Here is a 23,027-nt window from a genome sequence, read left to right as displayed (position 1 = left end):
ACATTTTTAATAATGATTGATTAATGTCACTTTTTCTTATAGTGTTATAGGTACGGACATCGTTATTCTTCTCAAATTATAAAAATAGATTTGCCTGCATAAGTTTATGATATACTACTTGTTGTACTTTGTACGACAGATAAGAATGTCTTGAAATTCAATGCTGAAACTACACACACAACGAGAAACTGAGAATCCCTGAAAATTAAAAAAAAGAATGTGTTTAGTCACTCCTCCTGCAGGTGACTATTTAAATTTAAGGAACAAAAAGTTACTGTCAGTAGTATGCCACTTAATGATGCAACACCATTCCCTATCAGTGTACAAGACCAGTGACTCCTGGTGATTGAGTTATGTCCATGTGGGTACGAACAGGCTTTAGCAGACTGATGTTAATTGAGTGTGCTAGTATTTTACTTCTGCCTTTTTGACAACTACCTTACTTGTCCCACAGTGCTGCTAGCTGTTGTTCTTGATGTAGCACCAAGTGGGGTAGCACAGTGATTAGCGGACTTGGATTCAGGCAGATGCCGAGATGGTTCCTTTGAAAAGGCACGGCTGATTTCCTTCTCCATCCTTTCCTAATCTGCATTTGTGCTCCGTCTCCAAATGACCCCATTGTCAACAGGACATTAAACACTGATCTCCATTCCTGATGTAGGCTTCTGAACACAAAAGGCAAATGGATCAATTAATATAGCACTCAGATTTTTTCCAGTAACTGATATTACGCACAAGCGAATACCTTTACTCTCAATTGCAAAGCAATTTCTTATATTATCCAGTACATTTGAAGATTTGACTTTAGACATAATGTTTGGGCCAGTGTACAGATAATGTTTGCTTATATTATTTTTCAGTTAAGTACAAGCAAATAATTATTTTGTATTTATGAGAATAAACATCTGGAAAGAAGTCCATGATATGGAGGACAGATGATGCAAATAAAAATTTTAAAGCTTTCTTATTCTCAAAATTTTTTTTTAACTTTTGCAACACTGGTTACATGTCGACCAAGTGTAATGTCAAAGACAATTAACTCTATTCAAAACTGTTAATATTCTCAAGAAAGTTACGGATTTGGACAGTACGAGGGTTGTACCAAAAGTAAGGTTCCCAATGCGCTACAGCCTCGAGGGAAGGTGCTAGGCTAAGTTGACAACAGTGCCATGTGTTGTGGTTCCCCCACTCTCGTGCCCGCCCGTCTATGATTCTCTATGTTGCTCAGTGTTGGCTTGGCGGCCGTCAGAGATGGAAGTGTTGATCGCTGCTCCCGCCAAGTGCGAGGTTCAAGCAGTAATTCGGTTTCTCCACGCGAGAAAGTTACCATCCGTGGAGATTCATTGGCAACTGACTGAGGCTTATGGTTAAGGGTGCATGTCTGTTCAGCATGTCCGCAAATGGTGCAAGACTTTTTCTTGAGGGTTGCACAGAGGTTCACAATGAAGAACAGAGTGGAAGACCGCCAGTTTCGGATATGATTGTGGAGAATATCAACAGTGAGCTGCTCAAAGTTCGGTGGGTCCCTGTCCGTGAACTTGTTGAATGCATTCCTGAAGCTTCCCACAGCACAATTGAAAGAACTTTAACAGAAACATTGGGTTTTCGCAAGATGTGTGCTCGCTGGGTCCCCCAGATGCTGATTGATGGACACAAGGAGCAACACCTTGACTGGCTCACAGGTTTCTTCAACAGTGTGAGGGGGGAGGGGGGGGGGGGCAACAAGGAGAAGTTGTTGGACTCTGTCATCATGGGAGATGAAATGTGGGTGTTTCATTACACCCCCAAAACAAAACAACAATCTCATCAGTGGTGTCACTCCACTTCACTGCCACCAAAGAAATTCCAACAAACGCAGTCGGCAGGAAAGGTTATGGCGACTGTGTTTTGGGATCGGAAGGGGGTACTCCTCATTGATTTCATGCAACCTGGGATGACAGTAAGCTCAGACACATATTGTGAAACATTGACCAAACTCCGGCGAGCAATCCAGAATTGCTGCAGAGGATGACTGACGGAGGCAGTAGTGCTTCTTCACGACCACACATGACCCCATGTCGCCCATCAAACAAAGGAGCTTTTGAAGAAATTTGGGTGTACTGTTATGCCCTATCCCCCATACAGCAATTATCACCTCTTCCCCAAGCTAAAGGAACACTTAGGTGGCAAACGCTTCCAGAGCGACCATGAAGTCCGAGCAGAGGTCACACGTGTCCTCAACGAGTTGGCGGGAGACTTCTTCGACTTAGGAAATCAAAAGCTGGAGGACTGTCCTCAAAAGTGTGTCAAAAAAATTGGAGAGTATGTTGAAAAATAGACAAAAGTGTAAGCTCTTCAACAATGTATACATTAATAACAATAAACAATATTTTCTATTTGTAAAAAATATGGGAACCTTACTTTTGGTACAACCCTCATATTTAAATGGAATAGCTGATGCAGTGCATTTTGGAATCTGGTGAGAGAAAATCAGTAGTGAGAGAAATGGAGAAACTGAAAAGAAGGCAGGTGTGTATACAAACAAGGCTTGCTGATGCTTGTAAGGATTTTCACTCCTGAGGACTTTTGTAATGATTTTGTGGTCATAATTGTACTTTACTATTAATTTTTTTCTCTCGGCATTAAAAAAGTAAATGCACGCATCACACTTTGCAGTGAACTTTGTTCTCATTATCCAAGTGACAGATTTCTTTCGCTCAGTCTGAAGACTTTTGTAATGATTTTGTGGTCGTAATTGTACTTTACTATTAATTTTTTCTCTCAGCATTAAAAAAGTAAATGCACACATCACACTTTTCTGTGTACTTTGTTCTCATTATCCAATTGACGGATTTCTTTCGCTCTGTCTGTGCAGATTGTGACCGGCAGCCACGATTGCACTATAAGGCTGTGGGACTTGGCCGCTGGCAAGTCGAGGGCCACATTGACCAACCACAAGAAGAGTGTCCGTGCACTCGTCTTCCACCCAACAGTGTAAGTACATCTGAGTAATTGTATAACTAGATCCCTCCCTGCCTGCTGCCTTCTATGCATCGGATCATTTTTGAAACAGATTTCGGCACAGTGCACAACAAAAACTTTGCAGTTTGTCTGTGCTCCATTCAAATTTTTGGAAGGGTAGCAGAGTATCCCTTGCCTCAGGTAACAGAAACTCTACATAGAGTGGCAAAGATATTCAGGTGACCCATCAGTTGGCCAGCTGTGAGAATGACAGAAGAGTCACAGCCCAAAGTCTGTTTTCATTCTGTAACTTCTTATTGCTCGTGTAGAGCAGTGGCTCAGTGCTGACATTCAAGGTGACAAATCCTTTGATGCCGAGTTCGATCGGAGATCAGTATGAGGACTTTCGTGTCACTTATCACCTCTGACAGTGAGTTGTTAATGTAAGAAGAGGCTAGGTTGTGCTTTGATGGGAGTGCACATTAAACTGTAGATACCTCAGTGGGTGTCCGCAGACATTTATCTGAGCAATAACAAAATTCTAAATTGCCATTCTTCATACAACTTAGTCGTAGAATTTGAAGAGATATTGTGCCTGAAGAATTAAATTTGACAATTTGTGTCCAAAGCAATTGATATTTATTCACTCAGTGTATTTTTTCAAATAAATTACTTTGATAAAACATAATGACAATATTATGAAAAGGAAAGATCGCTACTTAGCATATAGTGGAGATATTGAGTCACAGACAGGCACAACAGAAAGACTGCTAAAAAAGAGAGGTTTTTACACACACACACACACACACACACACACACACAAAAACACGCGTGCGTGTTCATGCAAGCACAAGTGACACACACGACCACTGTCTCTGGCCACCAAGACTGGACTGCAAGCAGCTGTGTGTGATGAGGAGAAGCAATGTGGGATGGTGGGGGTAAGGACTAGGCTCGGGTGAGGAGGGGGAGTGATAGCGTGATAGTTGTGGGGGACAGTAAAGTGCTGCATGTGGGAGCATATATGGCCGAGATGGGCAGCCAGAAGGGAGGAGGGTGGGGAAAGTCGTAAAGGAGAGATGTAAAAAGACTGTGGGTGCTGTGTAGTGCTGGAGTGCGAGGTGGACAAAGTCACACTTGCGCAGTTCAGAAGAGCTGATATTGATGGAGCAGTCGTTGTTGTGAAGAACTTTGTGTTGGCCAGTGTACTCAACAACTGGGTAGTCCAGCAGTTCGTATGTAGCCATTTGTGCAAACAGACAACTTGTTGGTTTTCAGTCCCACATAGAATGCGCCATTGTGGTTGCAGCTTAGCTTGTAGATCATATGGCTTCTTTCACAAGTAGCTGTGCTGTTGATGGGAAAAGTGATGCTTTGACCGTAGTGGAGTAGGTGGTGGTGGTGGTGGTGGTGGTGGTAGTTGGAGAATATATGAGACAGGTATTGCATGCAGGTCTATTACAGGGATATGAGCCATGAGGCAAGGAATTGGGAACAGGGTGGAGTAGGGACAGACAAGGATATTAGGTAGGTTGGGTGAGCAGCAGAATATGTTGTGGTGGTGGTGGTGGTGGGGGGGGGGGGTTTAAAAGATAGCAGGTAGGATATTCTTCATTTCAGGGGGCATAACTACATGTAGTTGAAACTTTGGTGGAGATCATGATTCAGTTGCTCCAGTCCTGGGTGGCACTGAGTCACGAGGGGAATAATCCTTTTCGGCCAGACAAAGGGGCTTTGGAAGGTGGTGGGTGATTGGAGAGATAAGGCACAGGAGATCTGTTTCTGTACCAGATTGGGAGGGTAATTTTGGTCTGTGAAGGCCCCAGCGAGACCCTCAGTATATTTGGAAAGGGATTACTCGTAAGTACAGATGCAACAGTGACAGGTTGGTAGGCTGTATGGGAGGGACTTCATGGCATGGAATGGGCGACAGCTGTTGAAGTGGAGGTATTGCTCGTGGTTGTTAGGTCTGATATGGACAGAGGTACTGATGTAGCCATCTTTGAGGTGGGGTTCAACATCGACGAAGGTGGCTTCTTGTGTTGAGGAGGACCAGGTGAAGAAAATGGAGGAAAAGGCATTGAGGTTCTGGAGGATTGTGGATACGGTGACGTCACTCTCAATCCAGCACAAAGATATCGTCAGTGAATCTGAATCAGATGAGGATTTTGGGATTCTGGGTGGTATGGAAGGATTCCTTTAGATGGCCTGTGAATAGTTTGGCAAAGGATGGTGCCATGCATGTGCCCATCACCATATTACAGAGTTGTTTGTAGTTAATGCATTCAAAGCTGAAGTAATTTTGAGTGAAGATATATTTGGTCTTGGTGACGGGAAGGGGGTTATAAGTTAGGAATCCCTTGGGCATTGAGAAATATAGTACCACCCAGGACTGGGGCAACTGAATCTGCCAGGGTTTTAACTGCATCTCATTGTGCTCTGAAATGAAGAATATCCTAACCACTATCTGTCCCAGTCCTCCCATAGTGGTATTCTGCTACCTGTTGTACCTACACAATATCCTGCACAACCCCTGCTCCCAAACCCTTGCCTCGTGGCATATATCCCTGCTATACACCTAGATTTAAGACCTGTCCCACACATCCTCCCACCATCACTTACTCCAGTCCTGTCATAGGCATCTTGTACCCCATCAAAGGCAGGGCTACCTGTGAAAGCTGTCATGTGATCTGCAAGCTAAGTTGCAACCACTATGCTGTGTTCTACATGCGCATGACAACCAACAGGCTTTCTGTCTGCACAACTAGCCACCAACAAACTGTGCCCAAGAAAGAGATGGGCCGCCCAGTTGCTGAGCACTCAGCCCAACACAACATTCTTCACTTCAATGACTGCTTCACAACCTGTGCCATCTGGCTCCTTCCTATTATCACTTGTTTTTTTGAACGGCACAGGTGGAAACTCTCCCTGCAATATAGCCTATGTTCCAGTAACCCTCCTGGCCTCAACCTTTGCTAGTCTCTGTCCTTTGTCCCCCTAACCCATTCCCTGTTCCCACTCCAGCACTGCACAACCTTCTGTTACACAACTGCACCCACAGTTTTTTTACTCCTCTCAGTTACTCCCAGTCTGTCCTCGGTGGCCAGAGGCAGAGGTTTTGTGTGTGTGTGTGTGTGTGTGTGTGTGTGTGTGTGTGTGTGTGTGTGTGTGTCGTGTTGCTGGTATAATTGAAGTTGATCAGAATGTTGTATGAAAGCTACATTTTTGGATGGTCACGTAAAGTGTAATTTAGGACCAGTATTCAGCTAGACAACAGTGGGGAATCTCTCAATGTGACCCAAAACTGTCTCGGCTCCCCATTTTGACATGTTAATGTGCAGCAGTGTCTTAATGTGAGACATTGCTGAAACTGCCACCACACCAATGAAGTGACACACTTTCTTGTGGCTAGCCAGATAAACATTGTTTGTATGTATTAAACCTGGACCCTAGAAACGATGGTGTTAATGTATAGGATCCCACTTGTGACACCAATGTTAACATATATGATCCCACTTCTGGTCACCAATGTTAATGTATACAGGCAGGGAAGTGGGGAGGAGGTTGTTACACATGCCCCGTGACGACAGTCTGCCGGAGGTCGAGCGGTCAGGATTTGAGAGTGGGCATCCGGGGCTGCCGTTAAATGACACAACAGGAAATCAGGTACAATAAAGAGGATATACTTCAATGTACAGTGTACAGGGGGCACGCCTAGGGTCGGATGTTACCAGGCTTAGGCCAGTTCCCCCTGCAGGTTTGGGGGTAAGACTAGGCCCGCGGTATTCCTGCCTGTCGTAAGAGGCGACTAAAAGGAGTCTCAAACTTTTCGGCCTTATGTGATGGTCCCCTCTTGGGTTTGAGCTCCATTTTTCCAAATTTCCGTTGTTAGTGCGTGCCATTTGGGGAAGGACGCCTTACGCGGTGTTTTTCTGTTGGTCCATCATGCACCGCCATCTTGCATGCTACCTCTTGTCGTGTGGCGGGATTTACATCCAACGTCTTCTGGGTTGCCTCCTTCTCGTCTTGTGTGCAATCCCCTTCTTAGCGCCCCACGACAACTGTGGACCCTTTCGACACCAGCACGGTAGCCAGTCCGTTGTGGTGGGGTTGTCATGTACCCTCTTGGTGGTAGCCCCCTGACCACGCAGGGATCGCACTACAGATGCCAGAGCTGTTTCCTCCCCATGCATGCCAAGGAGTATGTGCCCATCTTGTCTGGGGCACGGGGACTCCGGGCAACGGGATATCGGCCAGGTACCTGTTGCTTTGGCTGGGTGGTGCCCTTGGGGAGAGCCCTCGTTCGGAGTAGGTGGCATCTGGGCGGATGTGGCGCAGTGAAGCGCAATAAATCACACCAAGCTGGTGGTTGCACGGCCACCAGCGTCTCTAAGCGAGGCAGAGTTGAGTTTGATGCTGCGCAATATGACCCTCAGTCGTTCGCCTCATTGGCTGCGCCGTGGGAGGAACGCAGATCTAGTGCCAAGCGGGAGCCTTATGTGTCACAATACTTTGTCTGCAGCAGGACTGATGGTGACTCCTTTCTTACGACGAAGCCTCTGTTTTTTGTGGAACACCTGGAGGATACGTTTGCGGGAGTGGCGGGGTTGTCTAAAATGAAGAATGGGTCCATCCTCCTCAAGACGTCCTCCCCAGCCCAGTCACGAGCGTTGCTCTTGTGTGATAGGCTGGGTGACGTCCCTGTTACCGTCACTCCCCACAGTAGCTTAAATATGGTCCAGGGGATTATTTACCATCGTGACCTATTGTTACAATCCGACGACGAGCTGAGAGCCGACTTGGAACGACGTGGTGTACATTTTGTTCGTCGTGTATATAGAGGACCCAAGACTAACAGGGTGGCCACAGGTGCCTTTATCTTGGCCTCCTAGGGTGATGTCTTGCCCGAGAAGGTCAAGGTAATGGTTTACCGTTGTGACGTCAAGCCATACGTCCCTCCCCCGATGCGGTGCTTCCAGTGCTGGAAGTTTGGGCAATATGTCCTCCCGTTGCCCATCCAGCGCCACATGTCGAGATTGCGGACGCCCCTCTCATCCCGATTCTCCAGTTGCGCCTCCGCCTGTATGTGTCAACTGTGGGGAGCACCACTCTCCATGCTCGCCGGATTGCCCCGTTCTTCATAAGGAGCGGAAGATAATGGAATTTAAGACCCTGGACCGGCTTACTTATCGAGAGGCAAAATTGAAATATGAAAGGTTGTATTCTGCTTCCCTTCGAACATCTTATGCTGCAGCCACGTTATCGTCACCCTCGCGAGCGGCGGTTGTCGCCTCATGTGTGCTGCCTTCAGTGGACCCTCGGGGCCGTGCATCTCTGTCTGCCCCCCTCGTGTCTGGGGGCAAGCCTTCCTCTGTTGCCCCCTTAGCAGTTGGGGGCAAACCCTCTTCTGTCACTCCCCCCACGCTTCCTTCGGGAGTGACATCTGCTCCAAAACTGGGGGGCTCGATCCCTCCCCCTCTTTCTTCGCCGGCATTGCCTCTGCCAGTTCCTCTCTCGTGGAAGGGGTCCCTCGGGGCTCTCCCTTCTTCCGTTTCTTCTCCTACCCAGCCGGATGTCAGCCAGTGGCTGAAGGTTCCACCACCTGCTGGTCGTAGGGCTTCTGCGTCGTCGTCAGCTTCCGACGTTCCTTCAGAGAAGCTCTCCCAGCCCTCTAACCCTAAGGACAGATGCGAGAAGAAGAAACGGAACGTGTCCAAGAAGAAGGACGTTCCGGCGGTTTCAGTACCGCCTGCTATAAACAGTTCTGGCTCCGGGGATGAGGTGGAGATCCTCGCCTCTGCCGCGGATCTCGCCCTCACAGAACCCTCGGGGGCCTTTCCTATGGACACAGCTGCCTCTCCCCCGGTGGCGGCAGTTGGCTCTGAGGCGCCGTCTGCCTCTTAGTCGCCTGCACGCCCTCCCAGTCCCTTCCTGCTTCCATTCTCCAGTGGAACTGCGGCGGTTATTTCCGCCACTTGCCTGAGCTCCGGATGCTTCTGAGTGTTTCCCCTGTTCTCTGCATTGCTCTGCAGGAAACTTGGTTTCCAGCAATGCGGACCCCCCGCCCTTCGCTGTTATCGGGGATACTATAAGAACCGCGCTGCCTGTCAACGAGCGTCAGGTGGGGTTTGCCTCTTTGTTCACCACTCTGTCTGTAGCTCGCCAGTACCCCTTCTGACGCCTTTAGAGGCAGTCGCTGCGGGGGTGAGCTCTCGCCGGCTATTACTGTTTGCTCTGTTTACATTCCTCCGGATGGAGAGCTCCCCCGACATTTCTTGGCTGCGCTGCTGGCTCAACACACCGCCACCATTGCTGCTTCTGGGCGATTTCAATGCCCGCAACCCTCTATGGGGTGGGACTGTCTCCGATGACCGCGGTCATGCCGTGGAGCATGTGTTGGCTCAGCTCGACCTTAGCCTCTTGAACGCCGGTGCTCTCACGCATTTCAGTGTGGCCCATGGCTCATTCTCGGCCATCTATCTCTCTCTTTGCAGCCCTGGACTTGTCCCATCCCTCCACTGGAGAGTGCATCCTGACCTGTGTGGTAGTGACCATTTTCCCATCTATTTGTCACTGCCTGAGTGTCGTTCTTCTGCGCGCCTGTCCCACTGGGCTCTCAACAGGGCTGACTGGCCGGCTTTTACTTCCGCTGCCACCATTGAGTCTCCCCAACAGGGTGACATTGACGAGGTGGTCCATGTCTTGACCACGTCAATCATTTCTGTGGCCGAGGCTGCCATCCCCCGCTCTTCTGGTCTCCCTCGGAGGAAGGCTGTCCCCTGGTGGTCGCCGGAGATTGCTGAGGCTATTCGCGACCGTAGACGGGCTCTCCAGCGTCATAGGCGGCACCCGTCTCTGGAGACCCTCCTCGCCTTTAAGAGGCTCAGTGCCTTGGCCCGTCGTCTTATTGCACGGCGTAAGCAGGAGTGCTGGGAGAGGTATGTCTCATCCTTGGGCTCTCGTGTCTCCCCCTCGCTCGTGTGGTCCCGGATCCGGCGGATTTATGGATACCGGACCCCTGTGGGTGTCCCTGGGCTCTCCCTGGACGGCGCTGTTTGCACGGGCGCTGCCGCCATTGCTGAACACCTTGCAGCACATTTTGCTACAAGCTCTGAGACTGCAACTTACCCCCGCCTTTTTGCTCTCTAAAGGAGCGAGCCGAGCAGACGCCATTATCATTCCACACGCATCGTTCTGAAACATACAATGCTCCTTTTAGCGAGAGGGAATTCTTCGCTGCCCTCGCCGATTGCCCTGATACAGCACCAGGCCCAGACTGCATCCATGCGCAGATGCTGAAGCATCTCTCCAGGGACTGCCAGAGACACATCCTCACCATCTTTAACCGCATTTGGAGCGAGGGCGTGTTCTCGTCGCAATGGTGAGAGGGTGTTACTGTCCCCATCTTGAAGCCCGGTGCGGACCCACTGGCGGTGGACAGCTATCGTCCCATTACCGTCACCAACGTTTTGTGCAAATTGCTCGAACGTATGGTGGGGCGGCGTTTGTGTTGGGTCCTTGAGTCGCGAGGTCTCCTTGCTCCATCCCAGGGTGGCTTCCGTCGAGGCCGGTCTGCTGCGGACAATTTGGTGCGGCTGGAATCTGCTATCTGTACGGCCTTTGCCCGACGTCAGCATCTCGTTGCTGTATTTTTTGTTCTGCGGAAGGCGTATGACACCACATGGAGGCATCACATCCTTGCTACGTTGCATGAGTGGGGTCTTCGTGGTCAGCTCCCGGCTTTTCTTCAAACCTTCTTATTGCGCCGCTCTTTCCGGGTGCAAGTCGGTGCCACCTCTAGTTCCTCTTATATACAGGAAAATGGGGTCCCGCAGGGCTCGGTGTTGAGCATCTCCTTATTTCTTGTGGCCATTAATGGTCTGGCTGCGGCTGTGGGGTCGTCGGTGTCTCCTTCTTTGTATGCCGACGACTTCTGCATCTCATTTAGCTCAACGACTACGGGAGTCGCCGAACGCAGGCTGCAAGTAGCCGTTCACAAGGCAGCATCATGGGCTCTGACTCATGGTTTTCAGTTCTCTGCAGCCAAGACTCGAGTTATGCACTTCTGCAGGCGTCGGAAGATCCACCCTCATCCTGAACTTTACCTCGACGGCCACCTGCTTGAAGTGGTGGACACTTGCTGCTTCTTAGGACTCGTCTTTGATGCCCGGCTCACATGGGTTCCTCATATTACTCAGCTGAAGCAAAAGTGCTGGCGACACCTCAACGCCCTCCGCTGCCTGAGCCACACGTCTTGGGGTGCAGATCGCTACACGCTGTTGCGATTGTACAGAGCCCTTGTGCAGTCCAGGCTTGATTGTGGGAGCCTGGCCTATGGGTCTGCATCACCCTCAGTGTTGACGTTGTTAGACCCCATACACCACTGTGGGGTTTGGCTTGCAACTGGCGCTTTTCGTACAAGCCCCGTGGATAGTCTACTGGTGGAGGCCGGGGTTCCCCCGCTGCGGATTCGCCGCCATCGACTGCTCGCCGACTATGCTGTCCACGTGCATTGCTCGCCGGGCCATCCCCATCATCGCCTGCTTTTCCCTGCCGTGGTCCCCCATCTGCCCGAACGGCGACCTCGGTCTGGGCTTTCCATAGCTGTTCGCGTCCAGTCCCTACTGTCGGAACTGGGGTCATTCCCTCTTCTGCCTCCCTTCCGGGTCCGTGCACCTACGCCACCCTGGTGTTTGCCCCGGCCGTCCGTCCGTCTGGACTTGGCACAGGGACCCAAGGACTTGGTTCCGCCTGTGGCCCTCCGTCGCCATTTTCTTGTGCTCCTCGCCTCATTTTCGGGTTGTGAGACTGTCTACACTGATGGTTCCCTGGTTGATGGTCGCACTGCCTACGCTTTTGCTCATGGTGCCCATGTTGAACAGCGCTCCTTGCCGGCTGGCTGCAGTATTTTTACTGCAGAGCTGGTGGCCATATTGCGCGCTCTTGAGCATATGCGTTCCTGCTCAGGTACGTCCATCGTCATCTGCAGTGACTCCCTGAGCAGCCTCCAGGCCATCGACCGCTGCTATCCCTCTTCTCCTCTGGTATCCTCTATTCGGGAGTCTGTTTCCACCATTACCCGCTCTGGTCGTTCGGTGGTCTTTGTTTGGACGCCAGATCACGTTGGCATCCCGGGGAACAAACGTGTCGACAGGCTGGCCAAAGGGGCGATCAACACCCCCAACTTTGGAGATCGGCCTCCCGGCTCGAGATCAGCAGTTGGTGTTGCGCCGTAAGGTGCTTGGGATGTGGGCTGATGAGTGGCGTGGCCTGACATCCCCGAATAAACTGCGAGCTGTTAAGGCGACGACCGATGTGTGGCGGTCCTCCCTGCGGGCTTCTCGCAGGGACTCTGTCATCCTGTGTCGGCTCCGCATCGGCCATACCTACCTGACGCACGGCTATCTTTTGCGTCAGGAGGATCCCCCCCCTGTGTTGGTGTGGGTCCTGGCTGACGGTCGCCCACATTTTGTTGGAGTGTCCCCGACTGCGCACCCTCCGGTAGTCTTTTAATCTCCCAGGCACTTTGCCTTTGGTTTTATGTGACGATGCCTCCATGGCTGACGACGTTTTAAATTTTGTCCGTGGTAGTCCTTTTTATGGTTCCATTTAGGGAGGTCCTGCCCCTTTCCCTTTCTGTGTCTCTTGTCCTCGAGTCTCTCGTATTTGGTTGCAGATTTTAGTGTGTAGTCGGACAGTTGACTCTTTCCCTTTTTTTGTTCTCGTGGTCAGTCAACCAGTCTCTGGCAATCTTCTTTTCTTCTGTTTCTTTCTGTCTGGTGTTCATCTGTACTCTTCTTGTCTGTAGTGTTCGTTGCCACATTTGTGTTCTTTCCGTGCCTGGGGGGGGAGTCTCCTTCCCCTGGGGGTTTTACCTGCTTCGCGAATTGATGTCTCACCTGTTTTCGGAATGGGGGACTGATGACCTTCGCTGTTTAGTCCCCCTTAAACATCCCAACAACCACCACCGCTTAGGCCAGTCTAGGAGGTCGAACAGTTAACTGAAATGGGCAATGGAAGGGGAAGCGGTTCATGTTGGTGGCCGGTCGTGGAAAGCAGAGCCAGAGGCTCTGCCTTCCGAAAAGATCTCTGTTCTGCTCGAGGTCTGGATTACAAGAGAGAGAGGCAACTGAGTTCCATACCGCACAACACTCCACTGTCCACCCACGTGACGTGTATCCCATGCACGCTATAGGGTAAAACCAGTGGCATGAATTCGCTAGCAGTTTCAGCAGAGGTCTCAGGGCGTCTCTTGTCAGCAGCTTTAACTGGACAGAACTGCCTCGGTTTTGCAAGACAGGAGACTTGTGTCACGTAGATACAGCGTAAGTTACTCTGGGAGAAAACTTGTAAAGATTTCACTGGGCCTTTGAAATAAATTTTTTAATCAATTCCCCTAAAATATTCCCTAACTGGCTGCCATCCTGTACAACAGAGGCTTCATTCCGCTGTAGCCTTCAGTGGTTCACAACCTCACAGCAGTCCATCAACCCCACCGACGCCCCACACCAAACCCAGGGTTATTGTGCAGTTCGGCCCCAGGAACTTTTCATACCAGATGAGTGTAACCCCAAATGATTACGTGGTAGAATAATTAGGGTGTACGTGTACGTGGAAATAGTGTTTGCGCAGTAATCGCTGACACAGTGTAATTGAGGTGGAATAAGGGGAACCGGCCTTCATTTGCCAAGGTAGATGGAAAACCGCCTTAAAAACCATTCACAAGCTGGCCGGCACACTGGACCTCGACACCAATCTGCTGGGCTGATTCGTGCCGGGGTCCGGCATGCCTTCCTGCTCAGGAAGCAGCACGTTAGACTGCGCGGCTAGCTGGTCGGGCGCAACATTGTATAGTAATTGTCTGTGGCATTACCTGAATTGCTCGCTAATACTGAATCTGCAACTCAATAGAATAAAACACAGCAGACACTAGAAATGTGGGAGAATAATATGAATTAAAACACTGCAACTAGATTCCAGAAGTGGGCAAGTGTCCTTGCACCACTACCCCTCTCCCTCCCCCCCTCCCTCTCCCCCTCCCCCTCCCCCTCCCCCTCCCCCTTCTCCCCTCTTCCCGGCCCTTCGCATTGTGGTGGAAGCCTATGAGTTAGGGATGGGAAAACGTACCAATTAAAACTGATATTGATAGTTTAATTCAAAATAACCAGTGTCTTATATTATTTGTTAGGTTTCCATTATACCAGTATTTTTATTTTTTTAAATTAATAACTACCGTATTTACTCGAATCTAAGCCGCACCTGAAAAATGAGACTCGAAATCAAGGAAAAAAAATTTCCCGATTCTAAGCCGCACCTGAAATTTGAGACTCGAAATTCCAAGGGAGAGAAAAGTTTTAGGTCGCACATCCAAATCGAAACAAAGTTGGTCCACTGTAATATGAGATACAATTTAGGTCGAATGAATGACTATACAGCTACAGTAGTTTGGTTCGAGTCTTAAGCTTAGCAGTTAAGCTTTACCATGTAGCCATTGCTATGCGTCAGGAGCTCCGTACCTATTTATACGGGTACCATTGCTTTTTCACGTGCTTCGTCTGGTTTGAATTGATTGCTTATTTTTCTTTGATCTGGTAAGTGTCGTTCTCTTTGTTATAGATGTTTACGTCACTACGTCACTCTAAGCTGAAAATGCATTACTGTACTGTGTCATGCATTGTTTGTCGCATTCTTATAGTGAGTGTTTACGACCTGTCGCCGCTCGCGGCATGGCTTGCTTTTGTGCGCGCTACCACCGCTTAAAAAAAAAAAAAAAAAAGGAATCGTCTCATTAGCGAAACAATGGCAAGAGACTGCTTGCTATTTGCTGTTACTTACACTGCTGCTTTCTTTGATAATGATCAACAAGAACCAAATAATAGACTGTGTATGATAGAAGATGTTCTGAACGAGAGTTTAGCGAAAATTTTTCTGCGGTTGAAAATCTTTGCAGACGCCTCTGTAGTACATTACATTCTGCACAGAAATTAGTCATCTTAGATTTAAAAATCGTGTCAATTGTCGTGCTACATTCCTGACTGTATCACTATTAGGCATAAGAACAATACGAATATAAACATGGCATGATATGTATATTATTCCGCGTTTGCTGTAGTCTTACCCTAGTTTCGTAGTTTATTAGGCAGACAGGATTTAAATGAGATAGCAGCAAACATGAAATAATACATGACAACATGTTTATATTCGTACGGTATTATTCTTATGATGAAAAGAATACTGCATGCGATTCACAATTCATAAAAGTTCTTATTAGCAATGATCTCTTATCACAGGTAGGAAAAAACTCAGAACGTAGATTTGGCCATATTGACAAACATCCCAAACACTCTTGCCAGTCGGATTTTTGTAGTACGTTGAAATGCTGCTACATTCGAAGATGAACAGTACGGAATTTGTATTTACTTCGTTGGATAATGTATGAAAATGCAGTGGTCGAAACTCAGGGCGGTGAAAAACAGCTCGTCTAACACTTTTTTTTACTGATGCAGAGGTTTTGTCGCCAGTACCTTTGTGCCTGCAAAGCATGCCTGTGTGGCGCTACATAATTCGATGGCAGAAGTTAGTTGTGGCGGCACCTACCAACATTTTTCAGAACGTCCGCTTACTTTGCACTCGATTCTAAGCCGCAGGCGGGTTTTTGGATTACAAAAACCGGAAAAAAAGTGCGGCTTAGACTCGAGTAAATACGGTATATAAAAAAGTGGCATATCTATTTGTCATAGCAGTAGTGGTAAGATTATTGGTTTTTAAATCAAACTCTTTTTAAAACGAGTAACACTGGTTCGTAAAATTTCCATTGCTTTGAAATATTTGATTAGTATACAAAATGGGGAAAGCAATCAGTGCTATTTTAATAACAACATTGTCAGTTACAAATGAGCAACACACACAGAATGTAAGAATCAGTGCAGCATTGCTAAGACAATACTGTACCTGTTTTCCTTTATTATGCAGAAGCAGTAAAAGGTGTATGCTAGGCTTGTCATTTATAGCTCGACAATATTTATTGTAGTTAGAAAGTTTTGTGGCTTAAAAAGGATTGGCATCATCTCTGAATGATACTGTTTCTGAAAGGAGCCAACTTATGGAGCAACACATTGTAGGATGAGTATTTGTGAACAGACTGGACAATAAATATTGGCAATTGGATTAATTCGTTGTTGAAATATTAACTATTATAGTGTCATTGTTCCTGTTAAATGTTCTGTTTCACCTCCTATCTAAATTATTCATTTGATTTTTTAAATAAGGATTTTTAGTTTTGTCAGCAAAAAATTAATTTTATTTAAACTCCTGTTAAAAAGTAATTATATTTCACTACAAAACTGTTTTTCATTCTAGATAATCAAAGAAAAATAATGGTACAAGTTTAACACAATTACTTTATAGCTGTCTGTGTCTATGAAATAAGAAAAGAGAAAGTAATTAAGGCAACAGTACTAAATTAAAAACTTAACAATTAATTCATAGCTTTTAATTAAAATAGAAAGTAAGTCATCTGCTGCCTGTGTCTATATAATATGCCTTTATCTGCTTGTAGCCCATGGAAAATGGGGCAACTTAAAATCGGAAATATAGTTTTCTATCCTCAGTTTTCACCAGTTAGCACTAACTATTCATATACCCAAATAGTGGTATGATCCTGGATACAACATGATTTTGAGCAGAGTCACAAAAAACAGGAATTAATAACATAATACCGTTTTTTTTGTAGTATCCGACCTCTCATTACTTTTCGAAAAAAGCTGTGTACAAAATTTTGTTTTATTTAGCTATTTTATTTAATGATCTATTCTGTGTGTAATCTTGAAACATATAATGCAAAAGTTGGGGTAGTCTTAGAATTTTTCAATCTTTGTTTGATGACTATATTTATTACTGGAAAAAGCCAGAAAAAACAGAAAAGCGGTTATTTCAGAAAGAGGTTATTTTGATTGGTTTTAACAGTCGGGTTAAATTGGAGGTGATGAACATTGGCATAATCAAAAACCAGTTGTTTTTAGTATAGTTTGTTGCTTTTCAGGAGGCATAAGTCAGCACAGCTCTGTTTATGCAGAGAATTATTATACAGTATGCTGCTTGATATTTTATTTCTGTATATAATCGTATGTTGGCTGTATTGCCTTTATCAGTACGTGTCTCTGTTGTAGATCGACATAAGTCAGCTTTGAATAAATTATTACTGCTGCCTGTAGTTGTTGGAGGGAGTATTATTTCAGTAATGTTCTAAATTTGTTCAGGGGTTTGACGTTGCGTGTATATAATAATACATTTTTTATTTTTTTGACAGTCATAAAAATTCAAGTTTTCTCGCTAGTTGTTTACTCAAATGGCAACAATATAAATATCTTTTTTTAGCCTGTGTTCTCTGCTTTTCATGTATTCCTCACTTTGTGCATTGTGTGTTATTTTTCTTTCAAGATATCAGAATTCCTTCACTCATATACACTCCTGGAAATGGAAAAAAGAACACATTGACACCGGTGTGTCAGACCCACCATACTTGCTCCGGACACTGCGAGAGGGCTGTACAAGCAATGATCACACGCACAGCACAGCGGACACACCAGGAACCGCGGTGTTGGCCGTCGAATGGCGCTAGCTGCGCAGCATTTGTGCACCGCCGCCGTCAGTGTCAGCCAGTTTGCCGTGGCATACGGAGCTACATCGCAGTCTTTAACACTGGTAGCATGCCGCGACAGCGTGGACGTGAACCGTATGTGCAGTTGACGGACTTTGAGCGAGGGCGTATAGTGGGCATGCGGGAGGCCGGGTGGACGTACCGCCGAATTGCTCAACACGTGGGGCGTGAGGTCTCCACAGTACATCGATGTTGTCGCCAGTGGTCGGCGGAAGGTGCACGTGTCCGTCGACCTGGGACCGGACCGCAGCGACGCACGGATGCACGCCAAGACCGTAGGATCCTACGCAGTGCCGTAGGGGACCGCACCGCCACTTCCTAGCAAATTAGGGACACTGTTGCTCCTGGGGTATCGGCGAGGACCATTCGCAACCGTCTCCATGAAGCTGGGCTACGGTCCTGCACACCGTTAGGCCGTTTTCCGCTCACGCCCCAACATCGTGCAGCCCGCCTCCAGTGGTGTCGCGACAGGCGTGAATGGAGGGACGAATGGAGACGTGTCGTCTTCAGCGATGAGAGTCGCTTCTGCCTTGGTGCCAATGATGGTCGTATGCGTTTTTGGCGCCGTGCAGGTGAGCGCCACAATCAGGACTGCATACGACCGAGGCACACAGGGCCAACACCCGGCATCATGGTGTGGGGAGCGATCTCCTACACTGGCCGTACACCACTGGTGATCGTCGAGGGGACACTGAATAGTGCACGGTACATCCAAACCGTCATCGAACCCATCGTTCTACCATTCCTAGACCGGCAAGGGAACTTGCTGTTCCAACAGGACAATGCACGTCCGCATGTATCCCGTGCCACCCAACGTGCTCTAGAAGATGTAAGTCAACTACCCTGGCCAGCAAGATCTCCGGATCTGTCCCCCATTGAGCATGTTTGGGACTGGATGAAGCGTCGTCTCACGCGGTCTGCACGTCCAGCACGAACGCTGGTCCAACTGAGGCGCCAGGTGGAAATGGCATGGCAAGCCGTTCCACAGGACTACATCCAGCATCTCTACGATCGTCTCCATGGGAGAATAGCAGCCTGCATTGGTGCGAAAGGTGGATATACACTGTACTAGTGCCGACATTGTGCATGCTCTGTTGCCTGTGGTTCTGTCAGTGTGATCATGTGATGTATCTGACCCCAGGAATGTGTCAATAAAGTTTCCCCTTCCTGGGACAATGAATACACGGTGTTCTTATTTCAATTTCCAGGAGTGTATTTCTTTGTCCCCAGTTGTTATGTCAATTTTATCGCTATTCTCATTGTCCTACTCCTCATTATTTTGATCATTCTTTGGTGTACTCTCTGTTCATAATGTTGATTCCATTCAAGTGGTCGTGCAGTTGTTCCTCCTTTCACTGGGGAAAGCAGTGTGATCAGTAAACCTTATCGTGGCTATCCTTCCACCCTGAGAATCCGTTACACTATAGAGACTTCCAGTCAAACACCTGCTGCAGTGCCAGTGATCAGATGCATTAACTCCTCTCAGACCATTCTTTGCCCATAACATCTTCCTTGTGCCCATTTCCTGATACGAGATAACCCCTACCTTTGGAACATGTACCTTTTCGAACTGAACTCACCACCTCCACAGTTTGTCGGTCCATGTCCATTCTGCTGACTATTGGTCTAAAGCTTACTTTGTCTTGTGACCCTACCATCTCTTAGCCCTCACTGCAGCGTGTGCTATGTACTTTATTTGCAGTTTCCTCGTATACTGGATTCGTGGTATTTTGGTTCTGCCCTCTTCTCATTGGCTAGCTGGTGGTTGCCAATCTTTTGCAACTGGACTCTTTCCTGTCATAGGGCAAAAATACATACAAATTTCAACTTCTTTTTTATGTTTATGCTCATAAAATTTGTTTAGTTGGTGTGGGTGTGCGTGGCAGAGGGTTGGGGGTGGGGTGGGGAGGGGGGGTGGGGGGTGGGGGGCACAAGTACGTGTGGTTTTCTTCAATTTTTTTTTTCTGAAACGCTCAGACTGAAACACAAGTTTTGAAAGATTGTGATGGTAGATTGTCTAAAATTTTCCACTCAGTGTTTTTTGTACCTCTGTTTCCAGTTGTGTAGTTACTTTTTGCCAACATTTACTTTCTGTGTAGTTACATAATATACCATCACTGTTAATGTCGGTGACACTTAGAAAGGACTGATACAAAAGATGAATAAGAAAACGAACCCTTTGCTTTCTCAGTTTTAAGTAACTTCAGGTATACTTTAAACATTCTCATCTCAATATCCGGCGCAGCACTGTTTCCAAGCAGTTACCGTGTATTCTTACTCATGACAACACACTTGAATGTACAGCAAAGACACACGACAGTTCTTTATTAAGGCGTTCCATGGAAAACTGTGCAGTTCTCAAGACTAATCTAAAATCACTGAATAGTTGATATTGATATATGTACACTACTGGCCATTAAAATTGCTACACCAAGAAGAAATGCAGATGATAAACGGGTATTCATTGGACAAATACATTATACTAGAACTGACATGTGATTACACTTTCACGCAATTTGGGTGCATAGTTCCTGAGAAATCAGGACCCACAACAACCACCTCTGGCCATAATAATGGCCTTGATACGTCTGGGCATTGAGTCAAACAGAGCTTGGATGGCGTGTACAGGTACAGCTGCCCATGCGGCTTCAACACGATACCACAGTTCATCAAGAGTAGTGACTGGCGTATTGTGACGAGCCAGTTGCTCAGCCACCATTGACCAGATGTTTTCAGTTGGGGAGAGATCTGGAGAATGTGCTGGCCAGGGCAGCAGTCGAACATTTTCTGTATCCAGAAATAGCCATACGGGACCTTCAACATGCGGTCGTGCATTATCCTGCTGAAATGTAGGGTTTCACAGGGATCGAATGAAGGGTAGAGCCACGGGTTGTAATACATCTGAAATGTAACGCCCACTGTTCAAAGTGCCGACAATGCGAACAAGAGGTGACCGAGACGTGTAACCAATGGCACCCCATACCGTCACGCCGGGTGATACGCCAGTATGGCGATGACGAATACATGCTTCCAATGTGCGTTCACCGCAATGTCGCCAAACACGGATGCGACCATCATGATGGTGTAAACAGAACCTGGATTCATTCAAAAAAATGACGTTTTGCCATTCGTGCACCCAGGTTTGTCGTTGAGTACACCATCGCACGCGCTCCTGTCTGTGATGCACCGTCAAGGGTAACCACAGCCATGGTCTCCGAGCTGATAATCCATGCTGCTGCAAACGTCGTCGAACTGTTCGTGCAGATGGTTGTTGTCTTGCAAACGTCCCCATCTGTTGACTCAGGGATCGAGACGTGGCTGCACGATCTGTTACAGCCATGCGGATAATATGCCTGTCATCTCGACTGCTAGTGATACGAGGCCGTTGGGATCCAGCGCAGCGTTCCGTATTACCCTCCTGAACCCACCGATTCCATGTTCTGCTAACAGTCATTGGATCTCGACCAACGCGAGCAGCAATGTCGCGATACGATAAACTGCAATTGCAATAGGCTACAATCCGACCTTTATCAAAAACATGATGGTACCCATTTCTCCTCCTTACACGAGGCATCACAACAACGTTTCACCAGGCAACGCCGGTCAACTACTGCTTGTGTATGAGAAATTGGTTGGAAACTTTCCTCACGTCAGCACATTGTAGATGTCACTACCGGTGCCAACCTTGTTTGAATGCTCTGAAAAGCTAATCATTTGCATATCACAGCATCTTCTTCCTGTCGGTTAAATTTAGCGTCTGTAGCACGTCATCTTTGTGGTGTAGTAATTTTAATGGCCAGTAGTGTATATTACTTTATTTGTGGTATGATACACTACTGAGCAAGAATAATAATACAGATGGAAAATGAAAAGAAAAAGTTACACATGCCTGAGTAATTATGTCGTAACACAGTGCAACAGTGATTAAATCGTCAAAAGAGTCCATGTGAGGTAAAAGATAATGCTGTCAGTGGCCTGACGGGCAGTTGGAAGGGCACAGTGCCACACTGGGCTCAGTCACATCACAGGTGGTATGCCCTCGCCTTCCTCTGAGCTCCAAACTGGCTCACTGTGACATTCTGTTTAATTTGCACTTAGAACCACATCACAGCTCAGCATTTTTCAAGTTGTCGAGTCATTTCCTGAGTTGCTTGTGCTGCCCGGGAATCTGATCCCAGACTTGCCGATTGCCCACCTAGTCACCCTCAAAGCTTTGTAGTGTACTTTGTCCTCGAGCTCACTGCAAATTGATCTCTATCTGCAGTACTCCCTGTGAGAGACTTTACTTCCTCTGTTTGTCAACTGGTCTTTCTTTGTCCTCAGTAAAATTGGAGATACCATTGTAGTGGTCAGCATGTGCTGGCAGACGTTGGGGGAGAGACGTATGGTGTGTGTGTGGGGGGGGGGGGGGGTTAGGAGAAAGCTACCCCGGACCTGCAGTGACTACTTCTGCTTTCAGATTGCTCGCCCAAGTCCGTTTGGGAAATGTCAAGTGAATTGTGTCCGTGGGTATATATGTGCGTACCTCGAAGCACAGTGTGAGGACGGGGGAAAGGAACACTATCTGCAGTATTTCTGAGCTGTAGGGAAGTACGGTAATAGTGGGTACTGTATTTTATATATTAGTGAGATTTATGTGCATTTCTTACGTCCTACTTGTCAGTTTTTGGAGTGGTGGTAAGACCAAAGGTGTCTCGTATCAGTTTCTAAGGGAAAGTGAGATATCGTTGCGAATACTAGTGGTGAAAATGGATTTGTAGCAAATGTATTATTAACATTTAATTCTGGGATAAAATTTGGTTGTGCTTATTGTAACACTGAAGTCAAATGCATCTGCCTTTCATTTCTGGAATCTTGAAATACGCAGCTGGCTCTCACAGAAAGTTATTTTGTTTCATTAAGCTATGTAAAAAGCAGAACTGCGATCTCTTATGAATGATGAAACGTTTAAAATTTGGTGCTATCCTTGCTGCTTATGAGAAGTCAGTTCTTAGATTACCACTTTACGTAAATCTTACTCACTTGCAATCTATCTCATTTGTGTTACACTGATACTATATTTGTTAAAGAAGAATTTTACATTCACATTGGACAGTGCACTTCAAATGTAGAGCAACGGTTTTGTGTTATAATGTTGAGTACACTTCTCTTTAGTCATGTTTGAAAATTGGAAGAGGAATGACTATTGACACAATGCTTGCACAATACATTGTCAGCATACAGGCAAACAGCGTAATAATGTGAACAACAGTAACATCTACAGGACACTGGCAACAACATTTGACAGTAGTGACACTTACTCGAGTGGCCTCCATTTGGCCTTACGGATGTGCCGATTGATGGCCCGATATTTATGAGGTCGATCGTAGCTAGACAGGCACTCTCCCTCTACTACCTGAGGCCTCTTTCTCCCCCTTAACTGCAGCTC

The 23,027-nt window shown here is 47.1% G+C and overlaps 1 protein-coding gene across 1 annotated transcript in view; it reads left to right on the top strand.

The window, feature by feature from the left end:
• LOC124552434 (pleiotropic regulator 1) overlaps nt 1-23,027 on the top strand; it is a 49,535-nt gene that overhangs the window by 19,152 nt on the left and 7,356 nt on the right. Inside the window, exon 7 of the mRNA XM_047126706.1 lies at nt 2,855-2,973. Within this exon, the coding sequence (XP_046982662.1) occupies nt 2,855-2,973 (119 nt within the window). The remainder of the gene's footprint in view (nt 1-2,854; nt 2,974-23,027) is intronic.

Source organism: Schistocerca americana, chromosome 10 (genome assembly GCF_021461395.2).
Source record: "Schistocerca americana isolate TAMUIC-IGC-003095 chromosome 10, iqSchAmer2.1, whole genome shotgun sequence".
Classification (NCBI taxonomy): Eukaryota; Metazoa; Arthropoda; class Insecta; order Orthoptera; family Acrididae; genus Schistocerca; species Schistocerca americana.
This window is presented reverse-complemented; position numbering and strand designations above follow the sequence as displayed.